General features: G+C 38.9%; 1 protein-coding gene across 2 annotated transcripts in view; it reads left to right on the forward strand.

Moving 5' to 3' along the window:
* PTPRB (protein tyrosine phosphatase receptor type B) overlaps positions 1–20,086 on the forward strand; it is a 128,945-nt gene that overhangs the window by 93,676 nt on the left and 15,183 nt on the right. For both annotated transcript variants that reach the window (XM_037848206.1, XM_037848207.1), the window contains 10 exons: positions 3,202–3,308; positions 6,160–6,259; positions 7,092–7,175; positions 7,282–7,299; positions 7,422–7,503; positions 8,105–8,195; positions 8,771–8,847; positions 10,894–11,028; positions 18,898–19,020; positions 19,207–19,370. In XM_037848206.1, coding sequence (XP_037704134.1) covers positions 3,202–3,308; positions 6,160–6,259; positions 7,092–7,175; positions 7,282–7,299; positions 7,422–7,503; positions 8,105–8,195; positions 8,771–8,847; positions 10,894–11,028; positions 18,898–19,020; positions 19,207–19,370 — 981 coding nt within the window. The remainder of the gene's footprint in view (positions 1–3,201; positions 3,309–6,159; positions 6,260–7,091; positions 7,176–7,281; positions 7,300–7,421; positions 7,504–8,104; positions 8,196–8,770; positions 8,848–10,893; positions 11,029–18,897; positions 19,021–19,206; positions 19,371–20,086) is intronic.

Raw genomic sequence — 20,086 nt, forward strand, 5'->3', positions numbered from 1 at the left:
CCCTTCTTCTCATGCAGCAGCAGCGAGAGTTATCCTCATGAAGACTCTCAAGTGCCTCCCCATCTCTCCCAGAATGAAAGTCCTCACCATGGCCTCCAGGATTTTACATGTTCTGGCTCCCATTTACCTATCTGACCTCATCCGCTACCACTCCCTCACTTGTTTACTGTGGTCAGTTACGCTGGCTTCCTTGTTGATCCTCAAATACACTAGGCATAATCCAGCTTCAGAGCCTTGCACCTGTTGTTCTCTCAACCTGGAATCAAGCATGGCTCCCTCCTTCACTTTTTTCTGGTTTCTATGCAAAAGTCTTCTTATCAAAGAGAGCTTCACTGACCTTGCTGAATAAAATAGTCCCCTGTGTTCTATCCCCATTGCTCTTATCTTTTTTATTATTTTGAACTACTTTCAAACTTACAGGATAGTTACAAGAATAATACAAATCCCATAAAGAAAACTATGATGTGCCCCTACCACCCCGAGATACCCAAATGCACCAGTTTTAACATTTTGTCATATTTACTCTATCCATCCATCCATTTTCTGAATGTTTGAATGTAGTTTGTATACATCATGCTCCTTGAACATTAATACTGCCATGTGTATTTACTAACAACAAGGATATTCACTTAGGTAACAACCTTAAGTGCTGTTACCAAGTTCAAGAAGTTTAACATTGATATAAAACTTACAGTCTATATTCCAATTTTTTCATATGTCCTAATGATGTCCCTTTGAGCCTTTTCTCCTTCCTTGCTAGATCCCATCCAGAATCATGTATTGCATTTAGTTGTCATTGTCTCCTTAGTCACTCACTCTTTTTTTCCCTTTAATTGTGGGAACACATATACAACATAAACTTTCCCATCTCAACCACTCCCCATTCAGTGAGATTAATCACATTCACAATATTGAAGTAACCCCACTGCCTTCCATTACTAAAGGTTTTCCATCTACCCAAACAGAAACCCTATACCCATTATGCATTAACTCCCATTTTCCCTGTCCCTTGTCCCTGGCAACCTATTCTCTAATTTTCATCTGTGAACTTGCATATTGTCTGATATTTTCTTTGTAGTTACCATGAGGCTTAAATTTAACATCTTAAATCTGTAACAATCTCCTTTGTTTTGATACCAACTTATTTCTATAGAATACACAAACTATACCCCCTGCCCCACCCTCAGCCTTTATGTAGTCCTTGCCACAGTTTACATGTATCCAAAACCACTGATTTTTCATTACATTTTAGGCACGTGCCTTTTAGATCCTGTAGGAAGTGAAGTGGAGTTACAAACCAAAAATATAATAATACTGGCATTTATATTTACCCATGTCAGTACCCTCACCGGAGATCTTTATTTCTTTGTGAGGTTTTGATCTATTTTCTGTTGTCCTTTCCTTTCAACCTGCAGAACTCTCTTTAGCATCTCTGGTAGGGCTGGTCTAGTTTGATGTTTATCTGGGAATGTCTTTATCTCTCCCTTGCTTTTGAAAGACAGTTTTACCGCATATAGAATTCTTGGTTGGCAATTTTTTGCTTTCAGCACTTTAAATATGTCATCCCACTGCCTTCTGGCCTCTATGGTTTCCGATGAGAAATTGGAATTTAATCGTATTGAGAATCACTTATTCGTGACATATTGCTTCTCTCTTGCAGCTTTTAGGGTTCTTTCTCTGTCTTTAGCATTTGACAGTTTGATTATAATATGCTGTAGTGTGTCTATTTGGGTTTGTTCTATTTGGAGTACATCAAGCACTTTGGATGTATATATTCATTTCTTTTATTAAATTTAGGACGTTTTCAGCCATTATTTCTTTGACTATTTTCTCTGCTCCTTTCTCTCTTTCTTCTCTTTCTGGGACTTCCACAATGCTCTTATTGGTACACTTGATGGTTTCCCACAGGTTCTTCAGGCTCTGTTCACTTTTCTTAATTCCTCCTGCTGCTCCTCAGATTGAATGATTTCAATTATCTTATCTTCAAGTTCTCTGATTCTTTTTCCTGCCAGCTCCAATCTGTTGTTGAATCCCTCTAGATAACTTTTAATTTCTGTTACTGTAGTCTTCAACTCTGCTTGGTTCCTTTTCATAATTTCCCTCTTTCTTTTGATATTCTCTTTGTGTCCATATGTTATTTTCCTGATTTCTTTTAGTTCTTTGTCTATGTTTCCTTTAACTCTTTGAGCATATTTAGGACCATTTTTTAGAGTCTGTCTGGTATGCTACAGGTCTGGTCCTCCTCATTGCTGGTTTCTAATCTTTTAGTCCTCTTTTGACTGGGCCTTCACTCCCTGTTTCCTTGTATGTTTTGCAAACATTTTGTTGGAACCTGAATATTTTGATATTTTAATGTATTATCACTGGAATTCAGAATCTGAAGCCTAAGTTCCTTAAGCTTGCATCCAGCTAGTATTATCACAGAGCTTTTCTAAGGCCAGGAGTTAACAAAAAAGAAAAAAAATTGGAAAAAAAAGAAAATACCTTTCCCAGCTTTGCTGATTGACTTGTGCAAGTGCTCTCCTTCAGGGTTTATTCATACAATGAATTTGGAGAATAGCTCCAGGCTAAACACAGGGGTCTTCCAGATACTTTCTGTGCCTGTTCTTGTCTGGGTCATGGATGTGTAGCTCTGGAAATAGCCCCCTTTACATGGTTCTGCATGTTCCCTCCTCTTCCTGAGGAAACCATTTCCTCACAGTCCCAGGCACTGCACTATATGCCCTACAGCCAACAATCCCTTGCCCAGGCAGCACAGTTTGACTCCTCTCCCACAGTGTTTTGTAGGAGAGCTCAGTGTGCTGTCTTCTATACACAGGGAAAGTTCTGGGATGGCAACTCCTCAGGCTACCACCAGAGTGCTCTTTTCTTTATCATAGCATATATCACCAACTGACAAACTATGTTTGTGTTGTTGTTGTCTAACTTCCTTATGGCAATATAAGCTCTAGAGAGAAGGGCCTTTGGTTCCTTGCAATATCTTCAACTCCTAGAATAGGGTTTGGCACATGGTAGGTGCTCAACAAATATTTGATGAATGAATGAGTGCCCAAACACATGTCCAGCCAATAGCTTAATTCATATCCCCTACCACATATTCATTGACCAGATGCTGACCCTGTTTCTGCTGGAAGACATTTTTTCAGTCAACCCTAAAGTTGTCAGCCTCTTTGAACTTAAATAAATTGGTTTTCATTTCAGAATCAGCATCCGGGCTTTCACACAGCTGTTTGATGAGGACCTGAAGGAATTCACAAAGCCACTCTATTCAGACACATTTTTCTCTTTGCCTATCACCACTGAGTCAGGTAAGGCTTGTATTTCCATCAACCCATCCATTCTAACAACTACCAAGTAGCCTATGGGGGCCTCTAGTGGAGAGATGTGTAACTTGTCTGAGCGTGGGTGAAAACTCTTCAATTCCATTTGAAATTTAATCTTCATGTGATCGTGGATTGTTGTGGATTAGAGAGACTGAAAAGAGATTAATCTAGAAAAGAAAGTAGAAATACACTATTTTTTCTATTAAAAATGATTTTTGAAAAATAGTGGGTGAAAAACACAATCAAGAACTGCACAAGCCAAAATGTAAGTTGGACCAAAGGCTCTCCATTGTAAGTGGGAATGTATATATGCATATACATAGAAATGCATAGAAAAAAAGACTAGAAGGAAAAACCCAAGGTATTAGCAACGGGTATCTCAAAGTTTGAGATTCTATGTGATTTTTCTTCTTTTATGTTTATTATGAATTGCTTTTACACTATAATAACATATGTTAAAAGTTTTACATAAATTTTTAAAAGAAATCTCTTTAGTGAGTTAGAAGGAAAGCCTGAGTAATAATAATAATAGCTAATATTTACTAATCACCTTAGTAAAAGTATCTCTGTGGAGATACAGTTTTAAGCATTTTACACAGAATAACATCTGTTCCTTATTACAATTTTTAGGGGTAGATACTACTATTATCCCTATTTTAAAGGTGAGACCAAGGCACCAAGAGGTTAAGTAACTCACACAAGCTGGCAGTGCTGGGTTTCTGGCACCTTCTGCCTGAGTTCTTCACAGCTACACTGTATTCCCATAATCTAATAATATAATTTTTCTTTGGCTTGCTCCCTGAGACCATTATCTGTCCCAGCCTTTCCCTATAGCCAGTGTTCAATGGTGCTCACTCTCAGGAAGTTCTGTTTTATAGCTACCAGCCTCTCATGCTGTATGAGAAATGATGGCCTACTCAAATGCTCCTATTTATTTATGCCAAATAAAGGGATAATCTCCCTATTCTTAAAATCTATACTGAGATCAGAACACAGTTAAGAGAATTTAGATGTGTTTACTTATAAGTTAATGTTAGTAGGGGTTTTGTAAGTACAATTCTTTTCTATTTGAAATATTTGTTGAAACAAAAATCTTATGTGGTCCAGTAAAGGAATATAGTACATGCATTCGAAAAAGAGTATTAACCCCACTAAAAGAAAGACTCTTGTGTTGATTTGATGAGTTTTGAAAAGCAATATTGGAGAAATAATGGGATCAAATGCAGTGTCAAAACTGGACTCTTCCATAGACATAAATGAAAATGCTAAAACTCTTAAAGAAAATGTAGGTGTAAATCTTTGTGACCTTGGGTTAGGCAAAGGTTTCTTAGCTATGACACCAAAAACACAATTCATAAAAGAAAAATTTGATAAACTGGACTTCATCAAATTAAAAACTTTTGTGCATCAAGAAAGGGAAAAGACAACCCACAGAATAGGAAAAGCATTTGTAAATCATGTATCTGATAAGGAACTATTGTCCAGAATACATAAAGAAGTCAATAACAAAAATAACCCAATTAAAACTGGACAAAGAATGAATAGACATTTCTCCAAAGAAGATACAGAACTGGCCAATAATCACATGGAAAGATGTTCAACATTATTAATCATTAGGGAAATGCCAATCAAAACCACGATGGAATACTACTTCCTACCCACTAGGATGGCTATAATCAAAAAGACAGAGACAATAATGCATATTGGTGTGGATGTGAAGCAACTGGAACCCTCATGCAGCATAGATGGGAATGTAAAATTTACTTTGAAAGACAGTTTGGCAGTTCCTCAAATGGTTAAACACAGAATTACCATATGACACAGCAATTCCACACCTAGGTCTATACCCAAGAGGAATGAAATCATATGGCCACACAAAAACTTATACACTGATGTTCATAGCGGTATTATTCATAATAGCTGATATACATCAACTGGTGAATAGATAAACAAAATGTGGTGTATCCATATGATGGAACATAATTCTGCCATGAGAATGAAGCACTGATACATGCTACAACATGGATGAACCTTGAAAACATTATGCTACAACTAAAAGAACCAGACATAAAAGGCCACATACTGTATGATTCCATTTATATGAAATGTTCAGGACAGACAAATTCATAAAGACAGAAAATAGATTGGTGGTTGCCAGAGACTGGGGGAAGAAAGAAATGGAAAGTAACTGCTGATGGGTTTAGGTTTCTTTTGTGGGTGATGAAAATGATATAAAATTGATTCTGCTGATGGTTGTACAATTCTGACTATACTAAAAACTATTGAAGTTTATCATTTAAATGGGTGAATTATGTGATATGAGAATCATATCTCAATAAATCTGTTTTTTAAAAATGGGCTACTCATATCAGTTCATAAATTCCCAGTGGCAGTATCATACCTGATAATAAAAATGAGATTCCTTTTAAATAATCCAAAGCCAATTCACTGGATTTGCCAAAACCCCGAATGCTTTGTAACGTGTTTCATATAAATGAAATAGTACTGTTATATTAGTAACAAATGGTATGCCCTCCATTTTAAATGCTGTCCTTTATCTCAGATGCCCCAAGCTTTATGTACAAGTGCGAATGAAGTCCAAAATTCCTTTATAAGCTAAACACCATTAACTTCAAAAATACAATGCCCATATTACTGATAAAGTGTAGAAACCAAGGTTTCATCTTCCCAGCTGCATACTCCTAGCCTTTGGAGATAGATAAATGCCTCCATACAAGCATCTTTCTTGGGAGAGAGGGCTTCAGTAGTTCTCTTATTGGTTTCTCAGTACTAATTTCCCCATCTGGGTTTGTTGTTTCTGTCTGGATTGTTGCAGAGCCCTTGTTTGGAGTTATCGAAGGTGTCAGTGCTGGTCTGTTCTTAATTGGCATGCTGGTGGCTGTTGTTGCCTTATTCATCTGTAGACGGAAAGTGAGGTGAGTACAAAGATTCCTTTGCTGAGGAGGTCCACAGCCTTAAAGATACAACTGAAAATGTCCCTTAGCCTGAAAAGTAAGACGGGAAAATAATTTAAGTTTCTCCAAGTTAAGTCACTTTGTTTCTCAATAAAATGAAGTCAAACTCTAAAACCATGACTTACATTTTTTTCAGCAATTCTATATACCACTGATGAATTTTACCCTTACCCAATGACTAAGGGACCATCTCTAGCATCATATGACTATGAAATAACTCCTTTTGCACAGGATAAAAACATTTTTTGTGTGGTTCAGTCTCCTTCTGAAGACAGAGAGGTTCGCAAGTTGTTTACCCAAGTACTTTTCTGAATTGTGTGAAAACTATAGCTGATGTCATCACTCTGTGGCGCAGATCTGCCACCTAAATGTAAGAGAGAACAAAAAATAACCAACTAGCACGTGTCCCCAATGCTCTGCCCTCTTCTCTTAAAGGATTTCCTTTTTTAGCACATTGTCCTCTCTCTTGCAGTCATGTCTCACATCGGAGGTTTACTGTTGTTTTTTAAGAAAGTTTTATCGAGAGTGTGGGAAGTGATTATGACCTGTAGCCAAAAACCAGGAGGCAAATGCTCAGCTACTGCACAGATCCATTTTTGAGTGGGAAAACCTATTTCTTTTTATGTTCTTCCTTCCCTTCCCTTCCCTCAAGGAGATGTTGGCTAAGAGTAAAACTACATAAATACTGAAAAATCCATATGAGCACAAACATGCACAGTATTACCATAAATGGAAAAATTTACTCAAATCAAGCTTAATAATCAGAACAAAAATCCTCTCCCTTATATTTCAGCCACGGTCGAGACAGGCCCTCTGCCCGCTTGAGTATTCGCCGGGATCGACCATTATCTGTCCACTTGAATCTGGGCCAGAAAGGGTAACCACCGCATTTTCCTTCCCATGACTTACTGAAAGATGAGTTGATTGTATTATGTGAGATTTACTAACAGGGTCTTTCTTCTTCTTTTGGCTTTCCTTCACAGTAATCGGAAAACTTCTTGGTAAGAGAGAGTACTCATTAATTGCTATATTGTCTGCTTTTGGAATGTGACTCAGATGGGTTATGGCATTTTCCCTTTTCTTCAGTAACTTTCTTTTCTTTTTGTTACATTTTTAATTATAGCCCAATAAAAGTAAATCAGTTTGAAGGGCACTTCATGAAGCTACAGGCTGACTCCAACTACCTGCTGTCCAAGGAATACGAGGTATGAGTCAGATGCAATGATGCTTTAGTACCCATAGCTCTCCTAACCTTTACTGCAGAATCACAGGCTGATGGGGCTCAGGAGTTAGGATGATGCCTCGTAGCTCAGCTGGGTGCTCTTTTGTGCCTGAATCCTTTCCCTGCACAATATACCACCTAGTTCCAGAGGCCAGATTGAGTTCCAGATAGAACAGCAAACAGAATGCTACTTGAATTACATGGTAAGAAAGAATCAACAAGTTTCAAATGCAAACCTAATGTTGTCATTTATTTGACCTGGCCATTTGCTTGACTGGGAGACAGTGTGGTTTGCAAAAAAGTGACCAGCTTTGAATTCGATTCCCAGCTTTGCTACTTGTGTGTCCTGGGGCAAGTTAGTTATCACCTGGAGCCTCCATCTGCCCTCCAAAAATTGGGGATAAGAATTCCTCCCTTGTGGGGATGTTATAAGATCTAATACACATTAAATACTAGGCATTCCACAAACAGTAACCAGGGTTAATATTTTTATATTACGTATCTCGAGGACTGTGTGATTTGCCTATTCCATTTCATATTCTGTCATTTGCAAACTTTTTTTTATTATTGTTATTACCTAATAGGACTTAAAAGACGTGGGTAGAAACCAATCATGTGACATTGCACTCTTGCCGGAGAATAGAGGGAAAAATCGATACAACAATATATTGCCCTGTAAGTTTGGGGGTAAAATTTGTAATCCTGTCTTCCTCTAGCTATTTCCCTCTTTTCCAGGAATAAAATGGGACTAAAGAAATATGGTATGGCAGGATACTGGAGATCTCAGGCTCTGAATGCCTTTAAAAAGAAATAAGGTGCATGTGAGCACACTTCCTGCCAGAAGAGTAACAACCAGCTAAATTCTGGTTATGAGAGGCCTCTTATGCTGTTGACATTTCACCATGTGGCCTTCCTGTTTCTCCTTGGAGGCTTAACAGCAGTAATGCAGTTAACAGCAAGGGCTCCGATGTTAAGCAGACCTGGGTTAGCTGAAAAAAGTCTCTGGTTAACAATTATTGTGTTGTTCTTATCTTAGTGGGTGCAGCAATATTGTGTTCTTATCTTAGTGGGTGATAGGGAGCTGACTGCTCCATCGGGCAGCTGTCAAAGTGCTTCAAAGGGAAGCACAGATGGGGTTTCAAAGGGCACTTGGGTTTTAATTTGTTTGTTTATGGGCACATCCCTCCAGGGGATAAGAGAATCATCCCCAAGATTCAATGTCAAATCTCTCTCAATCACCTTCTTCCCAGATGATGCCACACGTGTAAAGCTGTCCAATGTAGATGATGATCCATGCTCCGACTACATCAATGCCAGCTACATCCCTGTAAGTGAACCACTAGGCCTTGCTGCCCAAGGACGGAGCTTTGATAGGTGGCTCCTCTGCAAGTGGTTCTCCTCCTGTATGTGCCCACTGTGCTCATTTCAAGGTCTGCAAATGTTTATAGGTTTTGAAAGACCATGTCTGTTGCTTTCAACCAACAGTGCCTGATTGCCACAGAACATGATGAGTCCAATTCAACCATTGCTAAGGCCCATTTTTCATGATGGCTGTAGTCACGCTAGATTATAATGAGCCCAGAAGGCATTTTCTGAGGTCATTTTCTCTCTGCCATTCCTAGCCAAGATTAGCTCTCCCTAAGGAAGCCGAACCTCCACTTGCTAAGGTTACCTAAGTAGGGTAGCCAATCCCATGTTACTTGGATTTTTGAAAACCATAAATACAACTCAAGGGTTGTGTCAAACCATTGGGCTCTGCTTCACACCTGTATCTTTCCAACTTCCTGCAGCTCTCTACAGTAGAAAGACCTCTCAGGTCAGGGAAATCCAGGTTTGAATTCCACCTCTGCCCCTTGCTGATTCTATGAATTTAGGCAAGTTATGTCTCCTTTCTGGGCCTCAATTTCCTTTTCCGAAAACTAAGGATAATAATATTTACCTTAAGTAATCATTCATTCATCCAGTAAATACTTACTAAGTAAGTGCTAAGTATAAGTCCAACACTGTGTGCAGGGACAGGATAAGATGGGATCCTGACCCTCAAGGGATTCTCAGAAGAGTTGGGGCATCAGAAAGTTGCCACACCACGAGAAACTTGCTAGAAGGGCTTCTCCAACATCATTGTACACAAGCTTCATCTAAATATCTTGCTAAAATGCAGGCTCTGATTCAGGAGGGCTTGGGGTGGGGCCTGGGATTCAGCATTTCAAACAAACTCCTAGGTAATCCTGATGCAGCTGCTCTGAGGACCAGGCTCTGAGAAGGAACAGGCTAGAGGTTGCCACTGGAGCATGTGGGAGGAGAATATCCCCCAGCAGAAAGGAAGATAAAAGAAGGTTCCACATGGATGAGTAGAAAAATGGGGACAAAAACTAAATGAAAAATAGGGTGGGGGGGGGGCAATGATTTGAGTGTTCTTTTTTACTTTTATTTTTTATTCTTATTTTTACTTCTTCTGGTATAAGGAAAATGTTCAAAAAATAGATTGGGGTGATGAATACACAACTATATGATGGTACTATGAACAGTTGATTGTATACCACGGATGATTGTATGATATGTGAATATATCTCAATAAAACTGAATTTAAAAAAAAAAAAAAAAGGTTCCACAGAGCAGGCAACATTCTGAGACTTGGAAGACAAATAAGGATTAGCCAGATGAGAGGCAGCACTGGGATGGGTGGGTGCTAGGAGGAGGCAGAGGTGACATAATGCAGAGGCTTTGCAGAGAGGCGAAGGAAAAAAGAGCTGTAAGTCAGTCCATATTGCTGGAGTGCAGAATGAGTGGGTGAAAATAGCCTAGCTCCTAGAGTCATAGTTAGAATTAAATAAAATCTGTGAAAGCTCCTGCCTACTGCATGTCATATGGTAGATCTCCGTGAACAGTGGTTTATCTTCCTTTTAAGTGTCCCTTACATGACATTGCTTACCAATATTATGCTAACATCAGTCATAAAATGACTAGAACTCTTCTATGTTAAATAGGGAAAGAGCCTGCTCAAAGTCAGTGTCTTAGACAATCTACACACACACACACACACAGAGAGAGAGAGAGAGAGAGAAGAATGGAGACACTTGTCCACATAATTACATAATGAGGATGGAGTGTTTTCTAGAGTATTGCCTGAGTCCTTCATTAGCCTTTTAGAATAGACCCAGTCTAATAAAAGGGAATTGGCTCTTACAATAGTTCAGTGCTCTGGCCCCTCGATTTCCCACTCCCAAGCCTTGACACTTGTGTTTGTATCTTTTCCTCAAGTCAGGGGCCTGGCAGAGATCTACATATCATCTTATCTGCAGAGCCAATCCTCTGTTTATAGTTCTTAAGAGGACTATTGTTTCTGATTCTCCACATTGTAATTTCATCACAGGGCAACAGCTTTAGAAGAGAATACATCGCTACTCAGGGACCGCTTCCTGGCACCAAGGATGACTTCTGGAAAATGACGTGGGAACAAAATGTTCATAACATCGTCATGGTGACCCAGTGTGTTGAGAAGGGCCGGGTGAGTAAACAGCCTCCCTGACTTCCCTGCTTTACTTTCTACCACCTGGGAGGATTCAACCCCACCACCAAAAGTTAAACCCCACAAAAGCCAAGTAGGGGTCATGTGAAAACATTGTTAGTGAATTTAGCCACTCAGTTCATAAAAGACTGTGGTAAGAGAATTGTGGGAAGATGGTGGAGTAGGCAGCTCCAGAATCAGTCCCTCCCCCAGAACAACTATTAAAGAGGCAGGAACTGTCTGAATCAACTCTTTTGAAACTCCAGAGTCCAGTGGAACACTGTGCAGCATCCTGGAAAGAGCTGAAGGAAGAGGCTGCTAAATTACCGTGAATACCAATAAGTCATTCTCTCCACACGGCAGTTATTACCATTGCCCATCCTCCACTCTCGCAGCAGGCAGCCGTGGGGACTGGCACCTGGCGTAGCTTGTTGGTGCCAGAGAGGGACATACAAATCCAGTTCCTCAAGATCCAGAGGAGCACACTATCCGATTGCTGATCACTGCTTTTGATTAGCTACTTCAGATCTCTGAGGGCCCAGCTCTGAAGGCAGCCATTGTTCCAGCCCACCTCAGGCAAGACATCGGAGGGGGCTTACAGACAGTAACCTTCCTCAGAGCTTGTGGGGACAGGTGAAGGGCTACATTGACTGGACAGGGGCTGAGTTAAGAAAGTGCAGCTTTGGGGAGAGCTGGGAGAAGCTCCTGGCACCCTTCCTGGCCCTTCTCTCATTTCCTCCCCAGGGCCGTTTGGAGCTAGCTGACACTCCTTTGTGGGTCCCTGGCTATGTTCCAGCTAGGAAAAACCATCTTGGGAAACTCCTCTTCAGGGTGCCTCTCCCCCTTTCAGAAGTTCCCTGCCAGGCAAAAACAGCTTGAGACAATGAAAGCAGTGTACAAAGTAATTGAGGAGGGTGGCCTGGGGCAAAGGTTTACCTGTTTTAAGACCTGCAGGAGAGGTAGAAGGTCTGACTCCTGGGAAGTAGAGGAGGCATTCACACTCCTGTAAACAGGGGAACTCCTAAGCCACTACCAAGCACAAGCCCAGGACAAGACACAGGCCCAGAAAAGATAGGGGGAGCCTACACTTTGCATTCCCCTTGGGCTGAAAGTTGCAAGAGACAAGTTGCATGTTATGTACAGGGAAATCCAAATTAGAATAAGTCCTGATTTCTCATCAGAAACCATGGAGGTAAGAAGGCAATGGGTTAAAATATTTATAGTGCTGAAAGAAAACTAATGCCAACCAGTAATTTTACATCTGGCAAGACTTTCTTACAAAAATGAGGAAGAGATTAAGACATCCTCAGATAAACAAAAGCTGAGGGAGTTCATCACCACTAGGTCTGCCCTACAAGCAATGCTAAAGGGAGTTCTTCAGACTGAAAGGAAAGAACACTAGACAGCAGTTCAAAGTGCATAAAGAAACAAAGACTTCCAGTGAAGGTAACTGTTGCGGTTTGCCAATGCTGCCATTATGCGAAATACCAGAAATGGATCAGCTTTTATAAAGGGGGTTTATTTGGTTACAGAGTTACAGTCTTAAGGCCATAAAATGTCCAAGGTAAGGCATCAACAATTGGGTGCCTTCACTGGAGGATGGCCAGTGGCATCCAGAAAACCTCTGTTAGCTGGGAAGGCATGCAGCTGGCATCTATTCCAGAGTTCTGGTTTCAAAATGGCTTTCTTCCAGGATGTTCCTCTCCAGGCTGCAGCTTCTCTTCAAAATGTCACTCTCAGTTGCTCTTGGGGCATTTGTCCTCTCTTAGCTTCTCAGGAGCAAAAGACTGCTTTCAAAGGCCATCTCCAAAATGTCTCTGTAAACTGCAGCTCCTCTCTCAGCTCCTGTTCATTTTTCAAAGTGTCCCTCTTGGCTGTAGCAAGCTCACTCCTTCTGTCTGAGCTTATATAGTGCTCCAGTAAACTAATCAAGGCCCATGATGAATGGCAGGGCCACACCTCCATGGAAATTTTTTAATCAGTGTTATCACCTACAATTGGGTGGGTCACATCTCCATGGAAACACTCAAAGAATTACAATCTAATCAACACTAATATGTCTACCCACAAGACTGCATCAAAGATAATGGCATTTTGGGGGACATAATACATCAAACTGGTACAGTAACCACTTGATTAATTATAAATGCCATTTACTATTATATTGTATTTTTTGGTATGTATCTCCACTTCTTACTTCCTACAGGTGCAAAAATGAAAATGCATAAAAAGGTAATGATAAATCTATGGTTTTAGACATACAAAGTACAAAGATATAATTTGTAACAAGTATAATAAAAGATGGAGGAACAGAAGGGTAAAAGAAAGTGTATGTATATGCTATGCTACTGAAGTCAAGTTTGTATCAAATCAAATATGATTGTTATAGTTTTAGGATGTTACTCCATGGTAACAACAAGGAGAATATATGAAAAATATATCCAGATACATAAATGAAGGACTCAATAAGGTACAATACAAAAAAATCAAATAAATATGAAACTAGGAACAGAAGAACTAAGAGAGAAAAAAGTTATAGGACTTATAGAGAGTAATGCAGAGGAAAGTTCTGCATGATCACTAGTGACTTTAAATGTAAATGGTTTAAACTTTCCAATCAAAAGGCAGAGATTGGCAGAATGGATAAAATGAACATGGTCCAATTTTATGCTGTTTTGTAAACAGGGGACTCATCTTAAATCCAAAACAGGTTGAAGGTGAAAGGCTAGAAAAAAATATTCCATGTAAGCAGTAACCAACAGAGAGATGGGGTAGCTATATTAATATCAGATAAAAACAGACTTTTTAAATATACATTTAGTAAACCCAGCTTATTTATATAATATTTTGCCACACAGCATACTGAGTTGCACTTGACGTAATAAAAAAACAAGCACTATCTTGCTATTTGAAAATGGTTTTACACAGGATAATTGTTTCTTAAATAAGTTGACTACAACCTTATAAATCACTATAGACTATTTAAAACAGCCATAGATAATTTTTAATTGTTCTTTTAAAGTCTGTAGGTAAAGAATTTTTACAATTCACACATTGGTAAAATTCAAAGCAAATCCAAAGCAGTCTTTTTTAATGTGGAAGCTGTATAGTATACTTTAATGTTCATTTTAATAACAAATCTATAAAAACAAAAATAACTTAAATATACATATTACAAGACTCAGATTTGTAGGTGATTTTTTAAATAGTTATTTTTAAATGCTAACAATGTCTTAAAAAATTTTGCCAGTAGTGCTGTGCACACAGTAGGTGGTCAAAAAATGCTGACTTACAGAAGTGTTTACAGTTAACAGCAATCCACATTCATTTATTCCCTACTTTATAATAAATACATCACAGTAAAGATAAATATGAGAGAAGATAGCTTTCTTACAATATTTAACATTTTCATAAAAAGTCAAAATGTTACATGGTATTTTTCTGCTTATAGCCAGACCTGTATGCCTTTGAAACTCAAAGAAACATTCTTAAAAAAATAGTGTGCTCTTTTTGTTAATTTAGATGGCAAGTATTATATAATTCATACACTATAAAAAATCAAAAATTAAAAGAAAATTAAACTTGTCTCTTTTTTTTTAATTTTGAAAAGATTTTATAATAATAATTATTCCAGACCTTAATATACTGGACTTTTCCCCCACTTTAAAATTAATTATAACTACTCAGTGTATTTCTTTTGGCCAAAATGGCAAAATATCTGTTTAAAAGCAATGATTGATATAGTCCAATAAGGCGAATTTTAGAGGAAATACATCCTATTATCACTACATTAAAATCTTCTGTCACTTAGCATATAGATCAAATGTGTGGCCTTATGAGGTAAAACAGTCACTTCCATAATAATGCATACAGTATTTTCCCCTACTGGGGGAAAATTCTCCTTGCTAAGATACTAGCATGGATTACATATTATATAAAATATATATTATATTCCCAAAATACTACAATGAAAAGAAATACAAAATTTTACATCTCCATAAGGTGAGGCACATTAAAATAACTTTCCTAGTATCAGACCCACAAAAGGCATTTCAGGAATAAGCTTCAATCAACCATTTTCTGATTTTCAATAATTCTAATGCTCTGAAATTATACCACAGTAATTAAAACAGCTCATGTCAACTCATTAAGAAACCTGGAAAATATTTTATATTCCAATAAACAACCTAAGTTTTTATAAGCATAGGTTATAAAGGATTTAATTTATGCATATCAAAAGACAAAGAACAAGAGGGCTACGTTGTCTAATAGGGTGGTGAGATCTACTTTTTAAGTATAAACAATAAAATAAAATTTATTGTTTTGTGTTCCAAATATTACAGTACATCACTGCTCCAAGTTATCAATGCAATGCTAACACATGCATAAACAGAGATGGACTAGATCACAAGGAAATAACTCCATGACCAAACAGGGCATCTGCATAATTTTGTTCTAAGGCTCGAGGTTCATTACAGGGTCAAGGCTGGGCCATCTGGATTCTACAGTCTTGAAAGTAGCACTCATGTATCTGGGAACCCCCATCAACATGAGGTGAAAATTCAGTGAGGTGAAAGCTCTTCTGCTACAGGAATTATGAAATCAAAAAATCTTCTGCAATTCACTTGTAAGAAATCAGTGTCTAGTAATGGAATTTAAATACCTAGGAGGCTAATAACTTGGATCCCAGACAACAGAATTTGTCACCTTATCATCTAATCAGTCTCTAATATAATTCTTATCTGGTGGAAAATGACAATGCAAGTTCTTTTCCTCTTTTCAACATGTCTCTAAACTTAAAAGAGCAGAGTTTTTAAAGTTTTTGTTCTGGCAAACTGAAAAGTTCAATGTTCCAATGGAGAGGGGAACCCTAAAGAAAATAATGAGCATGTTAAATGCCAATTTCTCACATGTATTTAAAGACTAGTGATTATTCAAAATCACAATCTTAGCTTTGTTAAGCATAGGGTAGCAACTCTTGCCTTCCTCAGGCACTAAAAACTTCATCTATTGAAAATTTCTTCTGTTAAAGTAATCATGCAGGATGACTCCATTTTCTAATGGAGATGAGCCCTTATTAAGGAAAACAAACTGGTGCTAAGTAAAATGAATTCTATTTCTACACTGGTTTAACATTCCTTATTATTCAGATGTTTCTTACGAATGTCAACTAATTTTCATTTTCTGTACAAGCAGCAAATAATTAGTTGTAAGGGCCTGCAAAGCAGTTAATTACAGATCCTGATGTATATTGTTTCCATTTTTATAAAGTATTACTCATGATATTTTAAGAGGACACTTTAATGTATCACTTTCAGTAATGGCTAGAACATCTCATCAGAAGTTCAATAAGGAAACAGAAGACTCAAATAATACTCTAAACCAACTAGACCTAACAGACATATATAACAGTTTACCCAACAACAACAGAATACACATTCTTCTTAAATGCACATGGATCATTCTCCAGTATATACCATATGTTAGGTCACAGAACAAGTATCAATAAATTAAAAAATTTTGAAATCATACAATGTATCTTCTCTGAACACAATGGAATGAAACTGGAAATCAGTAACAGAAGGAGGAATGGAAAATTCACAAATATGCAGAAATTAAACAATGTGCTCTTAAACAACCAATGGATTAAAGAAAAAAATCACAAGGGAAATTAGGAAATATCTTGAGGCAAATGAAAATGAAAATGCAACATACCAAAACCTATAGTATGCAGCAAAGGCAGTGCTGAGAGAGAAATTTATGGCTATAAATGCTTACATTAAAAAAAGAAGAAAAATTTCAACTCAGAGACCTAACCCTAAAACTTGAATAACCAGAAAAAGAGGAGCAATCCAAACCCAAAGTGAGCAGAAGTAGAGAAAGATCAGAGTGGAGATAAATGAAATGGAGAATTAAAAAAAAAAAATAGAGAATCAACAAAACTAAAAGTTAGTTCTTTGAATAGGTCAATAAAATTCTTAAACCTTTAGCTAGACTGACAAAGTAAAAGAGAGGGAGGATATAAACAACCAAAATCAGAAAAGATAAAGGGGACATTACTACTGACTGTGCTGAAATAAAAAAGACTATAAGAGGACACTACAAACAACAAATTAGATAACCTAGATGAAATGGACAAATTCCCTGAAACCCACAAACAACTACATTGACTCAAGAAGAAATAGAAGAACTCAACAAACAACTAACGAAACGATTGAATCTGTAAGCAAAAACCTCACAACAAAGAAATGTCCAGGAGCAGACGGCATCACAGGGGAATTTTACCAAACAATCTAAGAAGAATTAACATCAATATTGCTGAAACTCTTCCAAAAAATTGAAGAGGAGGGAACACTACTTAATTCATTCTTCAAGGCCACTGTCACCCTCATACCAAAGCCGGATAAAGACACCACAAGAAAAGAAAATTACAAACCAGTATCTCTTATGACTATTGATGCAAAATTCCTTAAGAAAAGACCAGCAAACCAAATGCAACAGCACATTAAAAGAATTATGCACCGTGATCAAGTGGGATTTATCCCAGGTATGCAAGGGTGGTCCAACATAAGAAAAGCAACTAATATAATGTACCACATTAACAGTATGAAGGGGAAAACCACATAATCATCTCAATCAACACAGAAAAAGCAATTGACAAAATCCAGCTGTAAAAAGGAATGAACTTCTGATACAGGTGAAAATGTGGATGAACCTTGAAGACATCATGTTGAGTGAAATAAGCTAAACCCAAGGGATGGGTGGGGGTGAAGAATAGGAAGTTAAGGCTTGAAATGTGTGGTGTTTCTATCAGAAATGATGGGAAAGTTTTGGTAATGGTGGTGATGGTGCACAGCACTGTGAATGTAATTAAGAGCCCTGAGTTATGTATTTGAATGTAGTTAAAGGGGGAAATTTAGGTTGTATATATGTGTCTAGAATAAAATTAAAACAAACAAACAAACAAAACCAAGGCTGTGGTAGTAAATCCAGGTGGCACCTGATTCTAATTCTGGGTCTGAAGTTTCGGTCAAAGGTGTTTCCATTTGTGGACTGGAATGGTCAGAAGTGCCCTAACACAGATAAGAGTAACTGGCCACCTGTCTGCTCCCTCCTTCAGTGCATTGCCAGGAGAGAGACCCTGCCAGAGTCACTGGACCTGGATCTGACCCTGCTTTGGGGAAAGAAGGAGAGAAGTGTCTGTAGACACAAAGTAAAATATAGCTCTCTGGAAAAATTAAGCAAGCTCTTGCAATGCACTTTTAATCCTCTACTTTGTAGGGTTACTTTGAGGATTTGAGAAGATTATATGTAAAGTGCCCAGTATCTGTGCTCAATAAATATTTGTTCACAGTCCTCTTTCTCCCATCATTGTGCACGGACATGTAAGTGTAGCTAAATGCACTGACCTCTCCAAGATTGCTTGGAATGTGGCACTTGGCCTAGGAAAGAACAAGCAATGTCAAACTATGAACAGAGGAGGACCAGGAAGACAATGCCTTCCTCTGCCCTAATGGATCTTTCTTCAGAAAGAATAATAAATTCTAAGACATGGTTTATATGGAACTCAACCAAATAGCTCAAGCCACTTAACACTGAGCCTGAAATGGAAGGCAAATAAATACAAAGGCTGGGTTTTTTTAATTTTTTTGCTCCTTGTACAGCAGTTGTTCTCGTCTCACCTTCACTTGGAGCTGCAGTCTGACATCTGCAAAGACCATGAGCAGGTTATTTCAAAGCAGATGGCCAAACTGCTTTAGTAGCTGACCCTGGATTCCTAACCCAGGGAGACATTTTGAGGAGGGACAGTCTGGAGTCACAAAGGAGCCATGTTTCTGGACTCACTTTTTTCTTTTCATCTCCCTCTAGGTGAAGTGTGACCATTACTGGCCAGCAGACCAGGATTCCCTCTACTACGGGGACCTCATTCTGCAGATGGTCTCAGAGTCTGTGCTGCCCGAGTGGACCATCAGGGAGTTTAAGATATGCAGTGTACGTTCATTTGCTTGACTTCCGTTTAACAACCGATCCTGGAAAGATGGAGACCGGTGAATCCCAGTTTTGCTGGGTCTTCTCCTGAAATTTCAGTGCATAGCAATTCCTGCGTGGGCACGGTTGGCAGATTTGAAGGGTTGCCTTAGGTTGTTCCTCTTCTGATCCTGCCCTCTGCTCCTACAGGAGGAACAGATCGATGCACACAGACTCATCCGCCAGTTTCACTATACGGTGTGGCCAGACCATGGAGTCCCAGAAACCACCCAGTCCCTGATCCAGTTTGTGAGAACTGTCAGGGACTACGTCAACAGAAGCCATGGTGCTGGGCCCACTGTGGTGCACTGCAGGTACTCGGCAGCCCGGGAGCCAGTGAAACAGCAGTTGTACAGGGCCTGTGCCCAACAGACTGAGAAAAGGCATAAGCAAGAGGATTCTGGTGAATGGAGGATTTGTCTGGGCCAACAGCCTGCCTACTCCCTGGGAGAATCTGTTACACTCTCTTCTCATTTCTCGCCAGACTCTCTCCTCTGCACAGACTTCTCCTCTTCCACTTTCTTCACCTCCTACCTCTCTCTCACCCTTGTTCTCCATCCTTCTCTCTACCTCTTGCTCTTTTTCCTACTGTACAAAATAGAAAATCCTTATGTGACTCCCATGCCCTCCATTATTGGGCCCCATCTCACCCTCCTATCCAAGTTCCCAACATCTCCCCTCCCACCCTACCCAAGAAGGTGACTGCACAATCTTGTTCTTGCCTCTTGCCATTTTTACCCCTTGGAATGGCTTCATCTCTCTCCTCTACTGTACAAACACTACCAATCCTTTGAGACCTCTGTTCTAGACCTCCCTCCAGTTCTAGTAGCACTTGCCATCTGTAGCACCTGATTGCCTCTTAAATTTCCATTCTCTCCTGCATGGTTGATGATTGATTTCTAAGATCATCTTCTCTCCCTTACCAGACTGTACGCTGCTTGAGTTGAGCCATTGTCATTGCTTCTACAGTAGTAGCCCCTGGGTCACCCAGCACAGCAGACCAGAGCGTGACTGTGCTCAGTACACAGCC

The sequence above is a fragment of the Choloepus didactylus genome, chromosome 8 (genome assembly GCF_015220235.1).
Source record: "Choloepus didactylus isolate mChoDid1 chromosome 8, mChoDid1.pri, whole genome shotgun sequence".
In the NCBI taxonomy this organism is placed as follows: Eukaryota; Metazoa; Chordata; class Mammalia; order Pilosa; family Megalonychidae; genus Choloepus; species Choloepus didactylus.